At 39.7% G+C, this 21,768-nt stretch overlaps 3 protein-coding genes across 3 annotated transcripts; 2 read left to right on the forward strand and 1 right to left on the reverse strand.

Annotated features, from left to right (window-relative positions):
- The first annotated feature begins 1,079 nt into the window (after positions 1-1,079).
- atp6v1e1b (ATPase H+ transporting V1 subunit E1b) lies at positions 1,080-8,383 on the forward strand. The gene is made up of 10 exons (XM_037122422.1): positions 1,080-1,213; positions 1,335-1,396; positions 2,420-2,485; positions 3,889-3,998; positions 4,230-4,296; positions 4,378-4,467; positions 5,456-5,524; positions 5,635-5,729; positions 5,836-5,923; positions 7,567-8,383. Exons 2-10 carry the CDS (start codon positions 1,364-1,366, stop codon positions 7,627-7,629), a joined length of 681 nt encoding a protein of 226 aa, XP_036978317.1. The 5' UTR covers positions 1,080-1,213; positions 1,335-1,363; the 3' UTR covers positions 7,630-8,383.
- A 171-nt stretch (positions 8,384-8,554) lies between these two features.
- Positions 8,555-15,389, forward strand: ada2b (adenosine deaminase 2b). Its single transcript, XM_037121572.1, has 10 exons — positions 8,555-8,699; positions 9,023-9,385; positions 10,594-10,813; positions 10,920-11,130; positions 11,240-11,367; positions 13,199-13,289; positions 13,393-13,501; positions 13,582-13,739; positions 13,853-14,055; positions 14,970-15,389. Exons 2-10 carry the CDS (start codon positions 9,085-9,087, stop codon positions 15,055-15,057), a joined length of 1,509 nt encoding a protein of 502 aa, XP_036977467.1. The 5' UTR covers positions 8,555-8,699; positions 9,023-9,084; the 3' UTR covers positions 15,058-15,389.
- A 124-nt stretch (positions 15,390-15,513) lies between these two features.
- Positions 15,514-20,543, reverse strand: LOC119032422 (probable polypeptide N-acetylgalactosaminyltransferase 8). Its single transcript, XM_037121571.1, has 11 exons — positions 19,961-20,543; positions 18,855-19,101; positions 18,276-18,442; positions 17,798-17,981; positions 17,484-17,681; positions 17,103-17,217; positions 16,671-16,856; positions 16,427-16,564; positions 16,184-16,279; positions 15,946-16,110; positions 15,514-15,677 (listed from the first exon to the last, which is right to left on the reverse strand). Exons 1-11 carry the CDS (start codon positions 20,151-20,153, stop codon positions 15,543-15,545), a joined length of 1,824 nt encoding a protein of 607 aa, XP_036977466.1. The 5' UTR covers positions 20,154-20,543; the 3' UTR covers positions 15,514-15,542.
- Between the last annotated feature and the right edge of the window lie 1,225 nt (positions 20,544-21,768).

Raw genomic sequence — 21,768 nt, forward strand, 5'->3', positions numbered from 1 at the left:
CTGGAAACTCAGCCAGGAAGTTCTAATATGTGTTTCACTAACATAGCGCCAACATGTATACTGTATTAAATATAGTGTTTGTATCCTTTCTTTATCTAACATTTGCAATTTCAATGCTATGTCAGTTCATCTTTATACATATTCATTGCAGCGTTCTAATGCTTTGCTATATATAAGAGGTAGTAATCAGTAGGTATGGTATGAAGATACAGTATTTATGGCATGCATGTATATATAATACCTCGCTCAGCCCTTTTTAGTGTAGCAGACCTATTCAACCGGTGGCATGTGTCCTTTTACAACCTCATTCTGGCCCGTCAATCACTTTGATAGTAAGCCGATTTTTCAGTTATGTTTGTTACCATGCACAAAAATATTAATACTTAAAACTAAAATGTTTCAATCCAGGCTGTTTTAGAAATGGGGATTACAAAGAATTAAACTATTTCAAAGTTTAAAAATGTGCATTTTTTTGTCCTGTGCTTTTGTGCATTTTTCTTTTTCTTTTTCAGTTCTCAAACTTATTTTATTTAAAAGTGCATTGTTATAACACATTTAAATTCTGAGCTTGACGGGTCAGACATGTGACTTGCTGTCTTATCCTACTACTGATGAGTGATGTGGAGTTTTCATCTTTCATCTTTAGCTGTATTCAAGTTCCTGTAAAACATTAAGTTAAAAAAAAATCCACATTCTTGAGGACCACATTGATAAATATGATATAAAAATTTGAATGAAATGTGGCAAAAATAATTAAGAGACTGTGTCATGACACTATTCATACAGTGATTTTGAATTATAGAATTCATGATAAACTTGATTAGCAAAGCAGTTTGTCTTAAAATTTATCAAATCAAAATGCACATTATTATCATTAGAAAATAATTTAATCAAACACAACTAATGTTTAAATTATCTGCTTTACATTTAAAATGAATGTTATTACATATATGGTGTTATCATGACATATATTAATATATAATACATATAAATACGCCATGAAAATGACAGATATGACTCTAAATCTCCATTATTTTCCTCGCTTCCTCTTTCCTACATTAGCATGGAGTCGTCTATTTTTCTCGCACCTGATTGGCTGCTCGACCGGAAGTAAACATCATGTGACGTCGTAAGTCAGCTGATCCGCCGTAGACATCTTTACGGAGTCACGACTGCGGCGATTAATTCATACCTTCTCCTCTGCGATTCTCGGGTAAATAACCGTCGATTTAAAGATGGCATTGCGGGATTAAGACCTCCATGTTGTTACTGACTTCCTGTTCTGTCGCTCGATGGTTTGAATGATTGTGTTGCGTGTTATTTTACCCCCGCAGGCCCCCGCGGATCTTTGACAGCTGCAACCATGGCGCTCAGCGATGCCGACGTACAGAAGCAGGTAATGAAGCGTTTTAACCTTCAGACATGTCGCCGTTCAGCTGTTTTTCTCCTCTTGTGCTGTTCAGCGACGTTTTGAGATGCTAACTGTCGCGTTAGCACACCGTGTTAATGTAGCTGCTAGCTTAAATGTGTGACGGAAGTGTGTGTGTGACATTGAGAGAGCTGCAGGAGGTTAGCATCGAAATAAACACAAACACAGCTTTAATTGAATATTCAGGCTGATCTTAGCTGATGGTTTGTGTGTATAAATGCTTAAAAATGCTAGATACAGTTACAATAAGCAGCCATTTCAGAAGCTGGCGCTGTGTGGAAGTTAAAGGGGGGTCATATTTCCAGATGGTCACATGATGAACACATGCCCAGCAGGGCCTGAGGAGGAACTGGGAGTGAGTGAGACACTGTCTGGGAAATATGAGCAAACACTGAGAATATCCTGCAAATAACAGCTCATGTCAAGCTGCAAAAGTCAACATTACATATGTTATACGTTTGGGTTTAGTTAGGGCTGGGCAGTATATTTATAATGTATCGTTATCGTGATAGGAGACTAAATATCGTCTTAGATTTACAATGATATGATCTTTTTCTGCGTTTAAAGGCTTAATTTCAGTAAAATGATGTCATTACAAAACTGTTCTGCTTGTTCTAAAACCTGCCTTTACCCACTTAGACATTATATTTACTAAAGTGGTGACTATTTATCAAAAATCTTGAGGTATTTGGTCAAAAATGTCATGTTTCGTTACCCAGTCTCAGCATTTATGAAGTGCTTTTGAAATAGAATATTTTTTTTAAGACCACATCATTCAGCTGGAGGTTTAGCATTCATAGAACAGAAGCATTTCTCACCGTAGTGTCAGTCGGTTCACAGTGAGGTGAGGAACCAGCTCTGGTTTCATTATGACAGAGATGATAATTCATACATGCAGGAGGAATCATTGTGTGTCCGTGTTTTAACCCCAGTGCACGTAGGGAAGCCTGGTCCTCTTTGTCATGGATGTTTCTTTCTTCCCTTCTGCAGATCAAGCACATGATGGCCTTCATTGAACAGGAGGCCAATGAGAAGGCAGAGGAAATTGATGCAAAGGTAAAATCACACAGTGGCAAGAATGGATGGTTAATCCTTCCTTTTTTTGTAGCTTTTGAGCATTTATTATAAGTGATTCAACAGTAGAGAGATGACTGGACTAGGACTGCAACTATCTAAAATGTGAATCACTTACTTCCTAAAAAAAATGGCTCTTTTTGTGCACAACTCAAGTATCATCAGTTTACTGTCACAGAGGAGTAAAGCAAACAAAAATAATCACACTCGAGAAGATGAAACCAGGTAAATTTAACATTTTTTCATTAAAAAAGGATTTAAGTGTTGCAGCCTTAGACGGGAAATTATAGGAGAGGGTAATGTGGTAACAAGTGCAACAAAAGTCCCCTGAACACAAACCAAGGATGTTGCAGTTTGTGGTCAGAGACTCAAACTCTTCAGGCCAAATTTGATCAAAATCAGCTATGTGATTTTGCAATTTATGACCTTTAGTAGTTTTAAGTTTATTGTAGTGCCTCCATCAGACCAGGCGGGGGAACTGAGTGTCAGTTATTGATATCAAAACAAGACAAAACACTATAATCATTGACAAACACACAGAAATGTTCCATATCAGATCATTTACATACAGAGACATTGATTCTTCATTAAAGAGAGGCTTTAAAACAAGACTTTTCATTTGGCAGATTTCTCCAGATCTAAACTTGACTTAAATTTTTTTAGAGCATTTTCCTCAACCTCTAAAATAATCAGTTTGCAGACCTGTGTTGCAGATCTAGTTAATTACAACTTCTCTTTAATGAAACAAATCTCAATGGAAGCTGTGTTTTAAGAATATTCATACAAGGCCTTCCTGATGGATGGAGGATGAATCACAGCCATGTTTAAGGTTACTAGTAGCAACTGGGATTTGTAAACAAGGAAACACCAGAAACGGAGTGGAGTCGGGTGGATGGGATTGTCTTTTGCTTCAGTGGCACTGACCTTTAGTTACATTGGTTTTCTCTGAGAGGCACTGAATTGTTATATTAGTCTTTTATGTCAATGATGCTGAATGTGATTTGTTTTGTGTATTAAAAATCTAATCTGTTAAATTAGATTTCCAATTTAACTTTATTAGTTGTTGATTCAGATTTTCTACCTCATGTGATGCATTTTGTAAATTGAATTTAGGAGACTGCTCTATGAGCGATGATTATAATTTTCATTATAAACATGTTGTGTTCAAATACAGTAACAGAATCTATTCTTGTGTTGGTAACAATGTTTTAAAATTTAGCATCAACTCAAAATACAATTCTCGAGGTCCCATCAGTCAGTGATACTTATGGCGAAAACCTTGTGAAAATAAAGACAAATTAAACCTGTAATGTAAGGACGAACTGATAAATGACCACATCTTGCTGGAGGATTTCTTGCTGAGTGAACTCTGTCCCCTCCTGCAGGCGGAAGAAGAGTTCAACATCGAGAAGGGCCGTCTGGTCCAGACTCAGAGGCTGAAGATAATGGAGTACTACGAGAAGAAAGAGAAGCAGATCGAGCAGCAGAAGAAAATGTGAGTCATGGCCAGAAATCACAGGACACATCAAGTGCTCCCTTCCTAAGAACAAAGATTATCTGTATGTGTGACAGATATTCAGACAGAGTTCCCCTAATTTTATTTAGCTGCTTAGGCCCACAATGACTCTTTTGTGACCGCCGGCCTCAAACGGTCTCCGATGTTTCTGCACGGACGAAAACAGTATCTAAACGGGCCCAATGTGTGTGTTGTTTGTCTGTTTAACAGTCAGATGTCTAACCTCATGAACCAGGCTCGACTGAAGGTGTTGAAGGCGCGCGATGATATGATCTCGGTAAGCCGTTTGTCTCCTCACATATTTTACTGCCTCCCTCTTTGTCAGAAATGCTAACTGTGTGTTTTTATGTGCCCTCAGGAAATGCTGAATGAGGCCCGCCAGCGGCTCACTAGCGTCGCAAAAGACCCGGCCAGGTATCCTGCTCTGATGGATGGTTTGCTCTTACAGGTACGTTTATGCACTCAGCTGCTTCACACTCAGGTGCCAGTTTATTAGGTACACCTAGGTAGTCTAATACAAAACGTCCTGCAACAAATACAAACTTCGTCAAGGTCGTAATGATCGGTTCTTGTTCGAACTGTACGATGTTTATCAAACTGTGAATTCATTTTGGAGGCTGCAGTTTGTGGTGCTTGTTGTTGAACAATTATTGCTGTAATAATTAATCGATTTGTTGTCATTTGGATTGCACAGTTAAAAGTGTAATATCCAAATCACAAGAGGCTGCAAAGGGCCCCAGGCCGGGACTGGAGCCCGGGGCCGCTGCAGCGAGGACAAAGCCTCTGTACATGGAACGCCCACGCTACCATTATTGAATAATCTTGATATTATTTTCAAAATTAATAATTTGTTCCTTGAGTCTGTAAAATGTGAAATTGTGAAAAAGGTTCATCACAGTGTCTCAGAGCCCGAAGTGTTTGTCCAACCAACAGTCCACAACCGAAATACTCAGAAATGACACAGAAAAAGAAGCAAATCGTCACATAAGGAGTTTAAAACCAGCAAGTGTTTGACATCACAGCCTGAAAAATTACTGAAATAAATAATAGATTATCAAAAAAAGTTGGCAAACGAAAGACCAGAATCACATTACAACAATTTGTTTTCATTATTATAAATAACATAAAAACAGAATAACACAAATCATATAGAGAATAAGTCTTTGTGTTTATTATTTTAAATTATAGTATTATTGTTAATTTGTTTGTTTTTCAGTCGAATTATACTTGAAGTTCAAGGAAATCAGCTGTTAAAATGATACGTAATTTTCAAATGAATGAGAAAAAATGACTTGATTGTCACCAGTGTATTTTTATTTATGTCTATATATTTTAGCTTTTGTAAGTGTTCCTCATAAACTGCTCCTTAAATGTTTATTATTCCGAAGATGTTGTAATAAAAAATTAGATCCGTTAACATTTTCTTCTTCTACCAGGGATTCTATCAGCTCCTGGAGCCCAAAGTGACTGTTCGCTGTCGTAAACAGGACCTGCAGATGGTGCAGGTCAGTAAATCAATGAGGCCATCGATAAGTGGGAAGTTATTTTATTTAAATTATCTAAGACAAGGTAACCTGTTAAAATCCAAGCTTAAACTGTCATGTGACCCCTCCAGGCTTCCATCCAGAGGAATATTCCCATATATAAAGCAGCTGTGAAGACCAACCTGGAGGTCCGCATCGACCAGGAAAACTTCATCTCCCCAGACATGTAGGCGGCCTGACATGTGAAACATAAATCACCCAGATAAAAATAATTTATTCTTGAAGACTTACAGGAGTATTTTCTCAATTTGGTTTCCTATTGTCTGTTTCAGCTCTGGAGGCGTTGAGATTTATAACGGAGACGGGAAGATCAAGGTGGCCAACACCCTGGAGAGCAGACTGGACCTCATGGCTCAGCAGGTAGGAAGTGGAGACGGGTCACATTATCAGCTTCAGATTCCTCTTTTTCATCCTTAAAACCAGATATTTGAATATTGATCATGAACATTCTTTATTTATGTTTTATATTTTAAAGTAAAATAAATAGTAGATGGAGAACACAAATGGTTAACTTATAAAGAATACTTAAAAAGCCAGAAAGAAAACTGACATCATTTTACAGGTGTGTTATCGATCATTTGTTTGCTGTTTGATGTCATTTCATGTATTCTGGTTCCCTTTTACTGAATGATTAATTCTGTTTTCTGGATACATGAGCATAAGTTTTCACATTTCAAAGAACAAATTACAATAAATCCAACACAAGGAACCAAAAACATCTAATGAAACATCTAAAGGAATATGAAACAATTAATCACCAACCATGACTTCAGGGGTTTGGTGCGTTTTGCTGTTCTTTACTGACTAAATTTCATAATAGGTGTCCGGTTGTATCAGTGCACTGGTAGCTGAAAGATTTAGATATAATCATAAAGAAGTAAAGGTTTAAAACTCGAGGTCTTACCAGCCTAAGAATCCTACTTTATTTACTTCTCTGTTCCTTCGTTACCTCTTCATTTCATCTTTCTTTCTTTCTTTCTTTCTTTCTTTCTTTTTCTTTCTTTCTTTCTTTCTTTAAGAAGCACTTTGTGCTGTCTCATCGAGAACATCATGAATCAAGATGGAGATTTATTGACAACTATATTGTTTTACAAACAGAACAGAGCAAATTGAATTCAATCGTGGTGTTTTCCTGTTCTCATCTACACACCTGTGAAGCGTCAAGATTACATCTTGCATAGTTGTGACGCTACCAAGCGGAAAAAAATGCAAAGAGACAATAACACACATCCGCACCTACATGACGTGCCACATTTTACCATGATGACACACACACACACACACACACACACACACACACAGCGTTACAAGGTGAAAACAATACCAGGTGACGCTGCTGTGACGGATAATTTAAGGATATTTTGAGTTGAGAATGTTTTTCATAATCTTACTTTTACTTTTATTCAAGTCTGATCTTGTGACATACTTTGTGTTGTCTGTTTTTCTGTCTTGTTTGTTTTGGATTTTTTTATTTATTTTTAGGCCAGGGAACGGTTATTAAAGTCTTTCTAATCTCAGTGAGGCTTTTCCTGTTTTAAATACATCCATTATTGCTTTTGGCTTAACAAATTATTTTTGGTCTAAAACTGTCACCTTGTTAAGCGAGTGCACTGTTAACACAGTTTGCATTTGGCAAAATGAGATTAGTGCTGCTCACACGTTTTCCTGAACTTTGAATAGTTCACTTGACACAAGATGTCAGAAGTTTAACGGGTGCATCATCTCATTTATTTGTTGTTTGGTCCTTTTTATATGCGGTTGTATGTGCTTATAACCTTTATTTACACTTAAAATAAACACATAATAACTTACGACCACATTTAGTTTAATTCTGATCTCGTGTCCCAAAAAAACAACAAGCTTTTTATAGTTTCAGCTTCTCAAATGTGAGTTGTTTTTTATTTAAAGAACTTCAAAATGTCAACTTAGGTTATATTTTTAACTGTAAAATATTACATTAAAAAATAATCAACTTATAAGCCACGTGTTTCTGTGTTTTACAGATGATGCCTGAAATCCGAGTGGCTCTCTTCGGTGCCAACCCAAACCGCAAGTTTATGGACTGAGTTCCTCTCCAGTTGTATTAGAGACAAACTCTCCCTTTTTTTTCTGGTTATTTTTATTTTGTCATATGAAAAAAAAGAAACACGTCATTCCTCTTGTCTGTGACACGAATTTATGATGCAGAAGAGTCGCGTTGTTGTTGTGTGATGTATTGCTGTATTTCTCTGTGCATTTAAGGGACGCGGTCGACGCTGCAGCTCTCTAACTCGCCGTCTACAGATGTGCGTCCTCGGTACTGCACAGCTGTACTGACCGGTTTACTCTGCTGCTTCCCCCTCCGAGGGTCCCAGTTTACACTGATTAGTCAGGGAGATGAGGTCGGGTGATTTCCTGGACATTTAATAGGCTGCCCTCTAAATTGGATCACTTTTCATGACAAGCAAAGCATCTGTGTCCCTGGTTCATTAACCACCACCCTACAGTAAAAGTTGTGTGGGGCATTGTGTCACTAATGGGTGTCTGCTCCAACCAATCACAGAGAAAAAAAACAAAAAACACCCTATAGGAAAACTGATGCCCGGACACGACCTTAAACAATTAATTTATTGATGTTACATCGCAGTCGAACGAGTGGGGGGGGTTATCATTCCAGAGGGTGCACTGTATGTATATGAGGTTTCCAGATTAAATTATACGTATGTGTGGTTGTCATTTTTTGGTTTTATTTGTTTCTTTTTCTTTATTGATTGTGTCTCAAACTGAAAATGTTATATTGTGGAAATGTAAAACCTAATAAAATATAAATCATTAGTATCACTTTCTCTTCTCTTTTTTTTTTTTTTTTTTTAACCTCCTACAATGTCTTCCCTGCTGAGAGATTTGCCATTTATTTCCATTTCTTTTGCAACAGTGGCCATTCATGCCTCCTTCATTAGTTTATCACATGGTATTTGTCAGACAAAAATGCCCCAATTATCCAGTTGCAGCGAGCGTTTTGCTGACATGCTACCCTGACAGCAGAGCTTCCTGTGGAAAAACAAGCTCTTCAAGCTTTTCAAGCCTCTCAAGATTTTTCACTTGTTGGGCGACTGCTGAGCCGAGACAACACAGCGCCAGAAGCTCCGTCTTACTTGTAAGTATTTCCTGTTCTAAAGTGGCTAGATTTGATTTTAAAGTTTTGTTCTTCTTTGTTAAGGTTTTTTTTTTTTTTTGTGAATGACGGGAGTCGTAGCTTTTTCTCAGGCTAATTCCACCTCCCGTTGGTGGTTTGTGCTGCTGAATGGGGCTCTCTCAGCCGCCCAATACAAGCATGTTATGGTGCTGATGACCTTAAAACAAGTTTGTCAAATTTTATTTACTCAGTAAGCCGCAAAACTAAACCAACTCCCTGACCGAGGAGAAAGGACTTAGATGTCATTAGTTCACGTCTAACACGCAGTGTCTCTTCCCTTTCAGAAGAAACTCCTGCTCTTGAGGAGGGGATCATGTTCTAGCACCCTCCCGTGGCACACAAGGACATGTTGATCTCAATCTGCCGGGCTGTGGTCACTTGTTTGCCCCTTCTGTGGCTTGTGAGAGTGACTGATGGGATGCCTGACCCAGCCAAGAGGGAACTGCTGATGCGCGAGGAGACCTTCAGACAGACGGGAGGCGGGGTGGCGCTGACGGCGGCTGAGCAGAAGCTCGACGCTCACCTCGGTGGATTAAAGGAGAAGGAGATGGCCGCCGCTCAGTTCCCACCTGCCATTCACTTCTTCAAAGCAAAGCCTCTCATCCAGAAGAGTCCCATCTTCAAACTGCTGCAGCAGATGCCGAAAGGTGAAGTCACAACTGTTATTTAACGGGGTTTTTCTTAATTTTAAAGTAACGTGATTAAAATGAAGTTAAATATTAGTGAATTAAATTGACATCAGAATAGTTTGAAGGACAAACAACCTGCATGTTGGGTTTTTCTTTGATTCCTCTCTGTGATCCGATTTTAATTAAACTATTATTTTCTTCGTTTTAGAGATAAAAACAAAGCAAATTGCATCACTGCAGTGATGGCAGGAGAAATCAGAGCCGTTATGTGAGTGGAAATAAATAAAACACTCTACATTTAAGGCAGTCCTGCATTCAAAATACCTACTTGTGCTATCGGCAAAATTCTGGTAACGTGATCGGGTGCAGTTGACCCACTTTTTGGTAAATTATTACAAAGACCATGAAATGAGCTTTTTTCATGAATTGCCAAAAGGTTGTCTTAAATATTCAGGATGGCAACAAAGACAGCAAGATTCAAAATGACTGCAAAGCGACAAAAAATAAGTTAGTGGTCAGCTGACATGTTTTTTTTTTCAGGGTTGGTATTTATACTGATTATTAGTAATCCAGGACACTGATATATATGATATAAGATCAATAATTGGAACCACTACACATTTACGGAAAAAAATAAAATCGGGAATATCCAGTGATGGAATGTAACCAACTAAAATTGTTGCACGTTTTTTTCTTTCTTTTGTTGTAGTTTCTTAATACTTTCACTCCTTGTTCTTTTTTTTTTTTTTTTATAACTTTGGCAAACAAATTCAGATTATTCATTGCTGATCAGCTGGTTACTGGTGGCCTCAGTGTTGTGGACACTGAGACAACAGAGTGGTGAACACTAATAGAGGAAGGATGCTGCATCTGAGCCAAAGTACTACTTCTTTAATTTTTTAAATTTTACTGGCAATCAGACACAAAAGAATTGATACTTATGATCATAAAAATGCTGAATATTGGCACTGATAATCAGTCTAACTTAGAACAGACTGCAAAACAGCTAACTCATACTGATACATGGAGACAAAAATCTATCACAACTGTATGAAAAAAAACTTGTGCAAAATGACTCGAAAAGTGACGGAAACTTCTTGCCGCTATATACTCACAAAACAACTACAGAATAACATGAGAAAACTACTAAGGCATACAAAACACGCATGAAGTGACAACAAAAGATGTAAAACAAAATGAGGAAACTATAATGTTTCTGCTGACAGGTGGAGCCCTCCACATCCACAGCTCCTCTCTGGTCAGCGTCGAGTGGCTGGTGAAAAACGTCACCTACAGGCCGCACTGCTACATCTGCTTCACGTGGGACAACTCGGTCCGCTTCCTGTTCTCCGACCGCCAGCCCTTCCCGCGGTGGGACTGCTTCTACTGGCAGCTGCTGGAGACCTTGAGAGCCAAAATCGGAGACCCAGCAGGCTTCGATAACAGGTTGAGAAAAACATCACCCTCCATTTTATAGATTTCAAGTCACAGATCTAGTGGGAGATTTTAACCCGGATTGTCTGTTTTTTCATTTTTGGGGGGGTGTTTTCAGTCTAATGCAGCATCTCACACTCGTCACTGTGGATCCAGATGGTGAGTACCCAAGCCAAGATGTCGTGTGGGAGAGGTTTGAGAAAGTTTTCATCGCGACTGCCGGGCTCATCACGCACGCTCCGGTGCTGAAGGAGTATCTCTACAAGGGCCTCGCCGAGCTCCACCTGGACAACGTCATGTATCTGGAGCTCAGGAGCGGCCTCTCAAGGGTTTGTGTTTGCTTGTTGGCTCACACCTCATCCCCTCAGCTCCAGCCTCTTTTAAAGATATAATACAAATACCACAGTTTTCATCAATTTTCTTTTTAATGTGTTTCAGACATATGAGCTGGATGGAACGGTTCACGATAAGGCCTGGATTCTGAAAACGTTTCAAGAAGTTACCAAGAAGTTTAAAGCAGATCATCCAGACTTTCTCGGGGCTCGTATCATAATTTCTGTACACAGGTATGTACCCACCAATGAGGTCACAGAAATGATATGTTACACGAGGTGTGGGCAACCCAGAATAATGTTTTGAAAAAATTCAAAATCCTTATGTTGCAACTTCAGGCATGTTTAGGTTGAACTTTGTAATTCTCTCTCGTCACAGTGCTGTGCTTATCCTCCGCTGAGGTTAGTGCCACTTGGTTAGGGTTTAGGAAAGCAGTACGGTTTGACTTAAAATACAGTTTTTGTCACCGTGATCACGTGGATGGAGGCCGTCTGACTTCCCATGGAAAATAGCCAGTTTTAAGTGCATTTGAGAGTCACCAAAACAGTTGGTGTATCCTCAGGCGTTCCTAAAATGAAAGTGACTCGAACTGCGGTCGGTTGTTCGGCAGCCTCTTTGGCTGTAACAGCGCCACCTCGGGATGTAAAAGTCAGGTAATAACCATTTAATGTGAACGTGACATGACACAGTTGGTGTTCAACATATCCACATCGTATCCTGGTGACTGGGCTGGGTTTCTTCTGATGTTCAAAGAATCTCTAAAGTGACATTCAACAGGACAAGATCTCCTCTGGATTTTAATGCGCAACTGCTCATTATTTATTTTATTTTGAAAAATTCAAAAAGTTGCAGAATAACAGTGGTGGATGAAATATTCAAGCCTTTTGCGAGAGTGAAACTGCCAGTAAAACTATTGAAAAATCCTTAATTACAAGTAAAAGTCCTGCATTTGAAATCCAATTAGTATTATTAGCAAAATATACTTATAAGTATATAAAAGTAAAAATAGTAATTATGCATAAAAACAGCCCCTGTGAACATATATTTTTAGTATTGAGTATTGAGTATTTACATCAAAATCGTACAATGTGCTGCTGTCTTAAACACAGTATATGTGTAAATGTACATATTTACTTTCCACGACTGCATAATTGTACATGTACCACACAGATTTTTCATATCGAGCAACAGATTTGGAGACTTCCCTTAAAATGACTTGTACAGAAAATCCAATCAAGCAAACCTAATGGGGGACGATGTGCCTTCGTATTAAAGCTCTGCTTTAACAGACTATCCCTATTTTGAGAGCGTTCTAGTTAATTGTGTAATTATAACTAATTATATTATCCGTTCATTTTTTACTGCTTTTGGAAATAGCTTTAGTTTGGGTAGTTATGAAATGGGGCACTCCACCAATTTTGGACCACTTAACATTTTGGAAATGGGACATAAAGAGACTGATTGGCATTACGGGGGTCGTTGTCTCAACGTCTGCTGCTTCTAATCCGAAACACCTGCTTTCTTCTCCGGTGATGATGATGACTGTATTTCTGCTGTCATTACCTGCATGTCATCCTCCATCCCGTTTACTGTCATGACTCCAAGCCGTCCAGTGATTAAAGTCATAAAAAGCCCCCCAAAAAAGTTATACAAAACTTAAAATGTACTTAAGTATCAAAAGTACCAGTAAAAGTAAATTATACATGAATTACTATCAGCAGATTTTTAGATTAGATGTGTTTTTTATTAAAATGATGATAAAATAAATGAATTTAGGCTAAAGTGTTAATTAGCAGAAAGTTTAAATACCCAAGTAAGTAAAAGTACTTCAAAAAACATACTCAGGTACATTCCATTACTGCCTACTGGTGAGCTGTTTGTCATTAACATTATGAACTATATGTTCATAGTTTTTTATAGCTTTAAATATGATAACATTCACCAAGGTAGTCATTACGTACTCAGTAATCTGCTTAACCTCCACATGCTGTGAGGCATCTTGTAACATGCGTATAAGTTTTGCTTCAGCTTACTTCTGTCTGTTCTCGCTGCTGCCATCTTCAGGGCTCTGGAGGTTCCTGCAGTCAAAGCAGCTGTGAAAGAAGCCATTCAGCTTCAGAAGGACTTCCCAGATGTTGTGGCAGGATTTGACCTGGTAAGAAGTGACACATCTCTCTATTTTCTCTTGTTAGCTTTGACCACTTTATCTGTTTTTTTTTTGGTTTTTTTTCACGGAGCTTTGTCATCATGATTTGCAGGTTGGCCGGGAGGACAGCGGCAGGAATCTTTGGTACTTCAGGGAGGCCCTGTCTCTGCCAGCTGACCTCGGTGTCACGCTGCCGTATTTCTTCCACGCAGGGGAGACAGGTGGGTGGGTCAAAAGTGGAAATGCATGATCGTTAGTGTCGAAACCACGCTCTAAATCCACTGCATGTGTCTGTTTGTAGATAATGAAGGCACCGACGTAGATCAGAACATTCTCGACGCCCTTCTGTTCAACACCACACGCATCGGACACGGTTACGCTCTGGCACATCATCCGCTTGCCAAAGAGATGTCCAGGAAAAGAAACGTGGCCGTGGAGCTTTGCCCCATATCGAACCAGGTCAGACGACCTACTGTTGAGTCACGATGTATAAAAGAATGTATGTCAGCACCCGTTTGTTTGTCTCATATTCTGTATAAAGTGCTCAGTCACGTTTGCCCTCTGACCTCTAGGTGCTGAAGCTGGTATCGGACCTTCGGAACCATCCTGCAGCAGTGCTGATGTCTGAGGGCCACCCGATGGTGATCAGCTCCGATGACCCGTCTCTGTTCGGCACCACGGGCCTCTCCTACGACTTCTATGAAGCCTTTGTCGGCATCGGAGGGTTAAAAGCAAACCTGGGCACCCTGAAAGAGCTGGCTGTTAACTCCATCAGGTGAGAAGCGGTTCATTTGACTTTTTTCTGTTTGTTTTCACCTGCAAGACTTCAGTTACCATGTTTTAAGCTCGATAGTCTTCTCAGGCAGCCATAAGTTTTAAAGCATCATTTTAATGATTATCTACAGTTTTGGTATTGTCAACAAATCCCACGAAACAATGAAAGCTTTAAAAGACTAAGAATAAATGGGCTTGGAGCTGAGAGCCACAGAAAAAAATCACAAAGTACAGAGAGACAAACTAATGCATGTTCAGTTTTCGGTCTTTTGGATTATATTTGTTATTATATTTGACAATATTTATCAAGATATTTAAAAAGAAAAAAGAAAAAGATGACTTGAACGACTTTCCTTTAACGATGAATCTGATGTGCACATGATGTTTGATCCATGAAATTTATGAGAAAAATAACCACGTTAATTATATACAAATACCATATGTTATGATTTCAGACTTAAAAATATACTCAAAAGAAACCAATTAAATTACTTAATTACAATAATTTGATCAGCCGTAAAGTCATTTTCACCTTTAGAACACTGATTGTTTTGATCTGCATAAAAGCCATTCTTTGAAAATCGAATTATCTTTTTGTTTCTCGTTTGTCTTTTGGAGAATGCACCGCGGAAGAGAGATTAAAAAGGACTCCCAGCTTGAAACTGTACAATAATGTCACAACAACCAGAAAACAAAATAGATTTTTATTTATTTATTTATTTTTTTGATGAATGAACGATTTCAAGCAAGTAAGATAGATAAACTTACAGTAGCCATCGATAGCAGTAAAGATAAAATGCTTTGAGTTTATAGAGTAAAACTTGTAATTCACCTTTCCAATAATATTCCAAGCTTTTAAAATCATATCGCAGCTCAGTGAGTTCATCCTCATTAAAGGTGTTTTTCTGCCCTCAGGTACAGCTCGCTGCCAGCTCACCTGAAGGAGGCGGGGTACGCCATATGGAAGAAGAAATGGGACGCCTTCATCTCTGCTCATTCATGACAGCCAAAACACAACAGATCCTGTTTGACTTGAATGACCTTTGTACATAATTATACTAAACTAATGTAAACATGTAAAGATCATTGGCAGCCTTTATTTAAGCAGTTTCGCTCCAATGCAACGTGCATCATTGGAACCACTCTGTGTTTTTATATGAAGGATTGGCTGTCAAGAGTTTTGACTGAGAAAGTTCTGATCGGGACTTTGTTGGAGTTTCTGGACCTTTTTTCCTTAAAACAAAAGGAACACATAAAACTGTAACAGCAAACATTCATGAGGACATTTTTGTCTTCAAAACCAAGAAAATAAAATCATTATTCTATAGTAATTCACATTTTGTCTCACAAAGGCGAGTGACAAAAACTAAATTAAAAGAGCAAAAACAAAAGTTAAATAAAAACTGATCACTTTCTCTCAGCGATCTAGTGCAAAATGTCAAGTTAGCCCAAAGTTATTTTGTCCTCTTGGCCGAGTCCACCAGTCTTCTAGTTGTCTTTGATGAGATTTTGAATCTTCCACTTCTGACCGCTGCACTGCCGGAGGATGAGTATGTCTTCGTCGCTTTGACCCGTCGCAATTTCCAGACATCTCTTGGTTTCTCTGTTCTGGATCGGTCCATTCTGGGAGTCAAACACAAACAATAAAGCACTTGTTAGTTTTTTCTCCAAACAGAACAGCCTCTTTGGTGTGTATTTATATTTTTTCAAGGAAACAATATGCTCAATTTCCAGGTTCAAAATGTCTTTTTAAGTTGCTACTAGATTAGGTTTACATGCATTAATGCTCAAAAAACACATGAGTTTTTGTATGTCCTCAACTTTCATCTTACATATATAACACACTGAAAAAAAACTGCATAAAAGGTCTCCTTTAAAAGCTAATATTTACCTGTTTAAAGTCCCACAGTTTGTGGAACTTCTTCACTGCTTCTTTGCACTCGTACAGTCCCGGCTTATCTCCAGTGCCGGGGTCCACCAGACAGCGGTTGCTGTTGTACTTATGAGATTTTATTCCTCCAATGTACAGTTGTCCATCAGTGCGATAATAACAGTGCTACACCAAAGAACAGTTATTATCCACAGACAAAATATCACAGTCAGTGTTTGCAGTGACTCTGTGAACATACCTGTGATGACTGGTAATGGCAGATATAAGCAATGGGTGTGTTTCCGGGAACTGGGCCTTGGTCGATACAGAGTTCTGGCCTCAGGTCGTTAATCAGCTGCCAACCGAAGCAGAAATAAGAAAATACAAAAATGACCCTTTTAAAAGATCAAGGGAGAAGAAATTGCTCTATGGTTAGAGGCCAAAACGTTTGGGAACCACAAGTTTATGTGATGTGATATCGGAAGAAATTGTTCCTACTTACCGCTCCGTAGCCTAGCAGGTTTTGCAGAGGGTCCAGCTGGGGGTAAATGTTATCCAGATACCACCTAAAAGGTTTGCAATTCAGCCTCTCTCTCAGCTTTTTCCTCTCAGACACATCCCCAATGTCTATCCCATGATTCTGTGGCAGATATTTGAAAGAAAAAAAAGCCACAAAAGGTTTGCGACAAGTTGCATTCTTGGTTATATCCTCCAACTTATGTAAGAAATGAGGGGTCATGTCTCACCTCCAGGGGAAGGTTCCAGGCTATGTTAACGTTGTATTTATATTCATCCAGCCACACCTCCGCCACCCTCAGCGCATTGCGTTTCATCGTTATGCTCAAGTCTGGAAGATAAGGCTTTCGAGCCCGCTCAATGTGGGCGATTTTAGAGCAAGGTATGACCTCTATGCTTCCCCCGCATAGCCACACCTGCCAATCACAAAATTCAGATACTTTAAAAAGTAGACTAACAAAAAATTAAGTGGGTTTTTTTTTTGTTGCAGTTGGAGGACAGCGCTCCCCCTAGAGGCCACCGTAGTCATGACTCGTCCTGTGGAGCCATGCAGCGAGCACGGCTAATAACCACTGATTGACCATTGACGTCTAAAGCAAACTCGCTCCAACACTTTTTGGACTTTAATTACAGTCACTCTGAAACATCTGGAGAAATCTTACCCGGATGCCGAGCTCCACATTTTCACCACCGTATATTTTCATTCCGCCATCAAGGCTTCCGATCTCTCCAAAGAACTTGCGATCAGCTACAACAATCCCCATGATGGAGGGGCTCCTGAGGACGGAGAATCAAAAACATTAAGAATCTGAAATAAAGAAATTTAAAAAAAAAACACTTCATAAACTTAATTAAAGTGAGAGTAATTAGAGTGGTTAATAATGACTTTATTAACAAAGTAAAATCACTCGTTAGCAGTTGTTGGCTTCAGGGTGAGCATAGAAGCTCACATCTGGTTAAATGTGATATTAATCAAAAGATGGCCCTCTCAGGATCACAAATGAGCTGGACAGATTGGCGGGAATTATGAAGCTCTCACTTACTTGGCAGGTCGTGACTCGTCCTTTAAATCGTACCACTCAGGCCTGAAGGACTCGTACATGCACCACAGAGCCCAGTCAAAGGCATCTGCTGCAGCAACGTAAGGAACCAGGGTCAAGTCATAATATCTGACGTTGTCAAACACTGGCGTCAGAATCACTGTCCGGTCCTCTTTAATGCGAGCTAGCAATGGCTCAGCCCTTGACACACAGCGACAGTTTAGCTTAAGATGCATGACTTGACAGAACAAACACAAAAAGGTTTGGTGAGACAGGTGACATGTGAAAAGTCATCATCACGCAGCACAAAAACCAACCATTGTACATGGACTTCTACGTGGGCGTCCAAGATGGCCACCACGTCCCCTTCAGCGACCTTCCATCCCGACAGTCTGGCCTGAGTGAGGCCCAGCTGCTCCGAGTGCCGGACTTTCCTCACCAGGCCTGGATGCTCCTCGTGGATGTAGCTGATGAATTCATCCAGGTTCTCCTTCAGATCCTCTGCAACATGTTACATCATCACACATTTTAGTAATCCCAGCTGTAGATTCAGTCGACAGTCAGTCAACCAACCGGGGTCTCATGGTTAAATCTTAAACTGAAAGGTGAAATAAAACCTTTTTCATGCCTCTCTTCACTAGGGAAGCATCTCAAAAGGCTAATCTCTCTCAAAGATGTGAGCTCCACAGATGATGTGCCGCAGAAACCTCAGATACAAATATCTGAAATATCAAAAGCTATTCACTGGAGGTGGGAAAGTATCTTTTTGGGAACAGAGTTATGGTCGACCTATACCGTTACTGCTGTGATCGTCCACCAGTATGATTTCCCTCAGGAGCCGAGCTGGCGTCTTGTCTATGATGCTGCGGACGGCCCTTTTGATGACAGAGAGAGCTTCGTCCAGGTAGATCAACACAACGCTGATTGTAGGAAGATCCTCGGGGTACTTTTTCTCAGCACACCTGTGAGGAAAAAAAAGGTCTGAATAAACTGCAGGAGTGGTGCGAAAAGGCTTTTGATTAATAAACTTGTGCTCGTGTTTCCAAATCGTGGCCATGAGGAGAAAATTAGATTTGGTTTGCCGATGCTTCCTCTGCGTCTTCTCTGATGGTTTTAGGGGAAAATTTTCTGTGTAAGTCTCTGGATTTTCCGGTTTACATGTTGAACAGTATTATATTTAACTGATTTATGTTTTTAGGGGTTTGGACTGTTAGTCAAATAAAACCATAAATCTGAAGGTGTCACTTTGACCATTTTAGCCAACTAATGTAATGTAATGTAACTCAGAATTTGGTCTCAAGGCCGTTTGTTTATTGCTGCCATAAAGCCTATGTGATGATTATCAGTTTCTACATGAGCAGGATGTCTAATCACTTGCGTGGCCTGGTATCAGGGATCTCTCTGTTGAGGGGCAGCCGGTCACTCAGGAAGGCGTTGTAGCCGTATCGCTGAAACAACCTCTCGGCCTCCTTCTGCTCCTCCTCCGACAGCTCGTCCCCCCACCTACTGAACAGAGCCGAGTTCGGGTACAGCTTCCTCACCACCTTCCTCTCCGTCTTCACCTCTGCCATCCCCTGTGGCGCTGTTGGCTCCCTCTTACCAAGTTTATTCATCACATTGACTGTGGACACAAGAGGAGACCTGAGTATTTGTTTTATCCTTCCGTGCAAATAAAGAGGCAGATAGCTGAACAAACAGGTGCACCTCCCTGAAACGTAACTATAACATGCCTTATTCCAAATTCAAATATTGTAAGTCTGTGTAGGTGTTTGTGCCGGCGTGATCACGCGGCTCCGTGACCTGATGTGATCTCATGTTGCGTCTGAAAACAGACGCTGATAACTGCAAGAATTGTTTTGGTGACTTGCATGGCAAAAAAAAGCATAATAAAGCATAAATAAATAATAAATCTCAGGTTTCTCTTCCTAACGTTAGCAAACTCAATAATTTTCGGGTTTGGACTCAAACTAGACAAGAAATCTGAAGATGTCACCTCAAGCTCCCATTTCCACCGACATTTCATAGACAAAATGAGAAATATTTTTATTTGAACAGTGATTTTGTTGTTGAATTTGAACGGATCGATCACTTCTTCTGCAAGACTTCAGCGTAAAAACACCTGGTTACAGGTGAAAGTCCTGCACTCAAAATTCAGCTTAATCCATAAGTTCACCCAGAAATGAAATTTCAGTCATTACCTGCTCAACCTTGTGCAACTTTCATTTGCAGCATAAAAGCGTGATCAAATCAGAGTAATTTTACGTGTGTCGTTGGTTTATAACTCGTATTGTTTTCACCACTTTAACGTCAGAGTTGGTAAAAGCCTCAAATTCTCCTCTAAATTCAGCCCACAAGAGACTTGATGTCTTCATCTTCGGCTCGTGTGGCTGTGAGTGTCTTAAAAATCAAGTTTGTTCAGTAGAAACTTTCACACTCGGATTGAAAACCAGAAAACAGGGAGCTGATGGCCTGAGACTCACCCAGCTTGCTGATGTGTGCTTCCATCTTGTCCATCCTCTCCAGTATTCCCTGACCCCTGATGGAGTCATTGCTGTGGGCCCTCTGAAGTTTCTCCACGTTGGTTTTGACTTCTCTTTTAATGGAGCTGAGGTAAGACACAGCGGCGGTCACGGCAAAGACCAGCAGTGATCCTTTAACCCAGCTAAACCTCATCGTGGGCCTTCTGTGAATTTCATGTGCATTGAAAGACAAAAGGAGGGAGAAGTGATCAACCACCACCTGTAGCTTCAGGTGCTCTCCCTGCTAACACTTTATCTCCACCCACTTCACACACACACTTAGAGATACAGCACACTCACACAGGTTGATGCAAAGTAACCATGTTATCAAATATCCTGAAGTTGGATAGTTTCCATTCCTGTTTTTCTCCTCTGCTGCCTCTTCGTTCCATCGGGGAGGAGAGAGAAAAGCAAACCAGTAGCACTCTGCAGGAAACAGAAACAGGACTGACAGAAAAAGTCTGGTACAGGGCAAATTTTGTTAAATGTTCCACTTCTCTGCATGTCTGAAAAGTCTGGTGTTTTTAAAGGTCTAGTCATGCTGAGATTCTGTTTTCAAGCTCAATAAAGAAAAATCTCTCACCGTTCACTGGATCCAAATCATGTTCCCCTTGTGTCCTGACATACATTTATCTACAAGGTGTCAGGAAGCGTGTGACAACAAATACAGAAAAAAATGCAAATGTTCCAATTAACTATGGAAAATCAGTTTGGGATTTCTTGGGTTTTCTGGACTTCAAAACTTCACCTGACTTTCCATCGGCATGAAGCGGAGTAGATGATGACTGAACTGTCATTTTTGTGTGAATTATTCCTTTAACTAAAATGTTTCTGCTGCCGTGAACAAACCAGGCTTGATAGTGAATGTTTGGTTAAGTCCTTCTTTCACACGCCAGCAAACATGTTAATCTATAAATAATTAAAGAAAGAAACGTGCGATAACACACATACAGTGACTAAACAAACTGCACAGCTTTATTTGATCTACATTTTTATTCTCATCGTTCATCTACAATAACTCACTTTTCTCCCAGCAAACATCACATGTGTTTGAGTCACACTAACAAGTGATGAGCAAACAAAAGGAGTTACTGAGTGACACAGCCTGTGAACTCATTATCGCTTGTGGAACTTAGGACATCTTTTAAATTTGCTATATCTTTTTTTTTTTCAGTCATTTTGCACTTGCATGTCCTGGTTCCACGTTGGTTTAAAGATGCAATCGATTGTCTTTCCTGTTCTTCTTCTGTAGTGTTTTTATAATGTGGATTTAATGAGCCTAGTACAAACAGGATTCTGCATCCTTGTATCAACTGGCACATTACTGACTATGACAAATATGTGCATTACAACATCACAACTCCACATACAACTCACTGACATCTTATGTTGACATCCGTATTTCATCTGCAGAAGGTTAGAATAGCAGATTAAGCGCACATCCTTTTGCAAAACTCTATTAAGTCCAGTGTACAGAAAATCTGATGTGTTCAGGTTCAGACATTCTGGTAACCCTTTGGGTTACCGAGATTCCTGCTGTTTTAAACTGTCTAGACATACTCTTCCTTCCATTTGATCGACCTGCCACTTCTATGGTAGTATTGTACTTCTTTGCAATTTAATAAACACTTTGGTTAAGGTTAAGGGAGGAGTGGAGTTTATTGCTCTGTGGTTTCCGACAGAAGTTACAGTTTGCAACGCTCCAGTTTGTGTACATATTACTGTATGTGGAAAAACAAATCAGGTCATGTTGGTGGATGTGTGCGGAC

Source organism: Acanthopagrus latus, chromosome 14, assembly GCF_904848185.1.
Source record: "Acanthopagrus latus isolate v.2019 chromosome 14, fAcaLat1.1, whole genome shotgun sequence".
Classification (NCBI taxonomy): Eukaryota; Metazoa; Chordata; class Actinopteri; order Spariformes; family Sparidae; genus Acanthopagrus; species Acanthopagrus latus.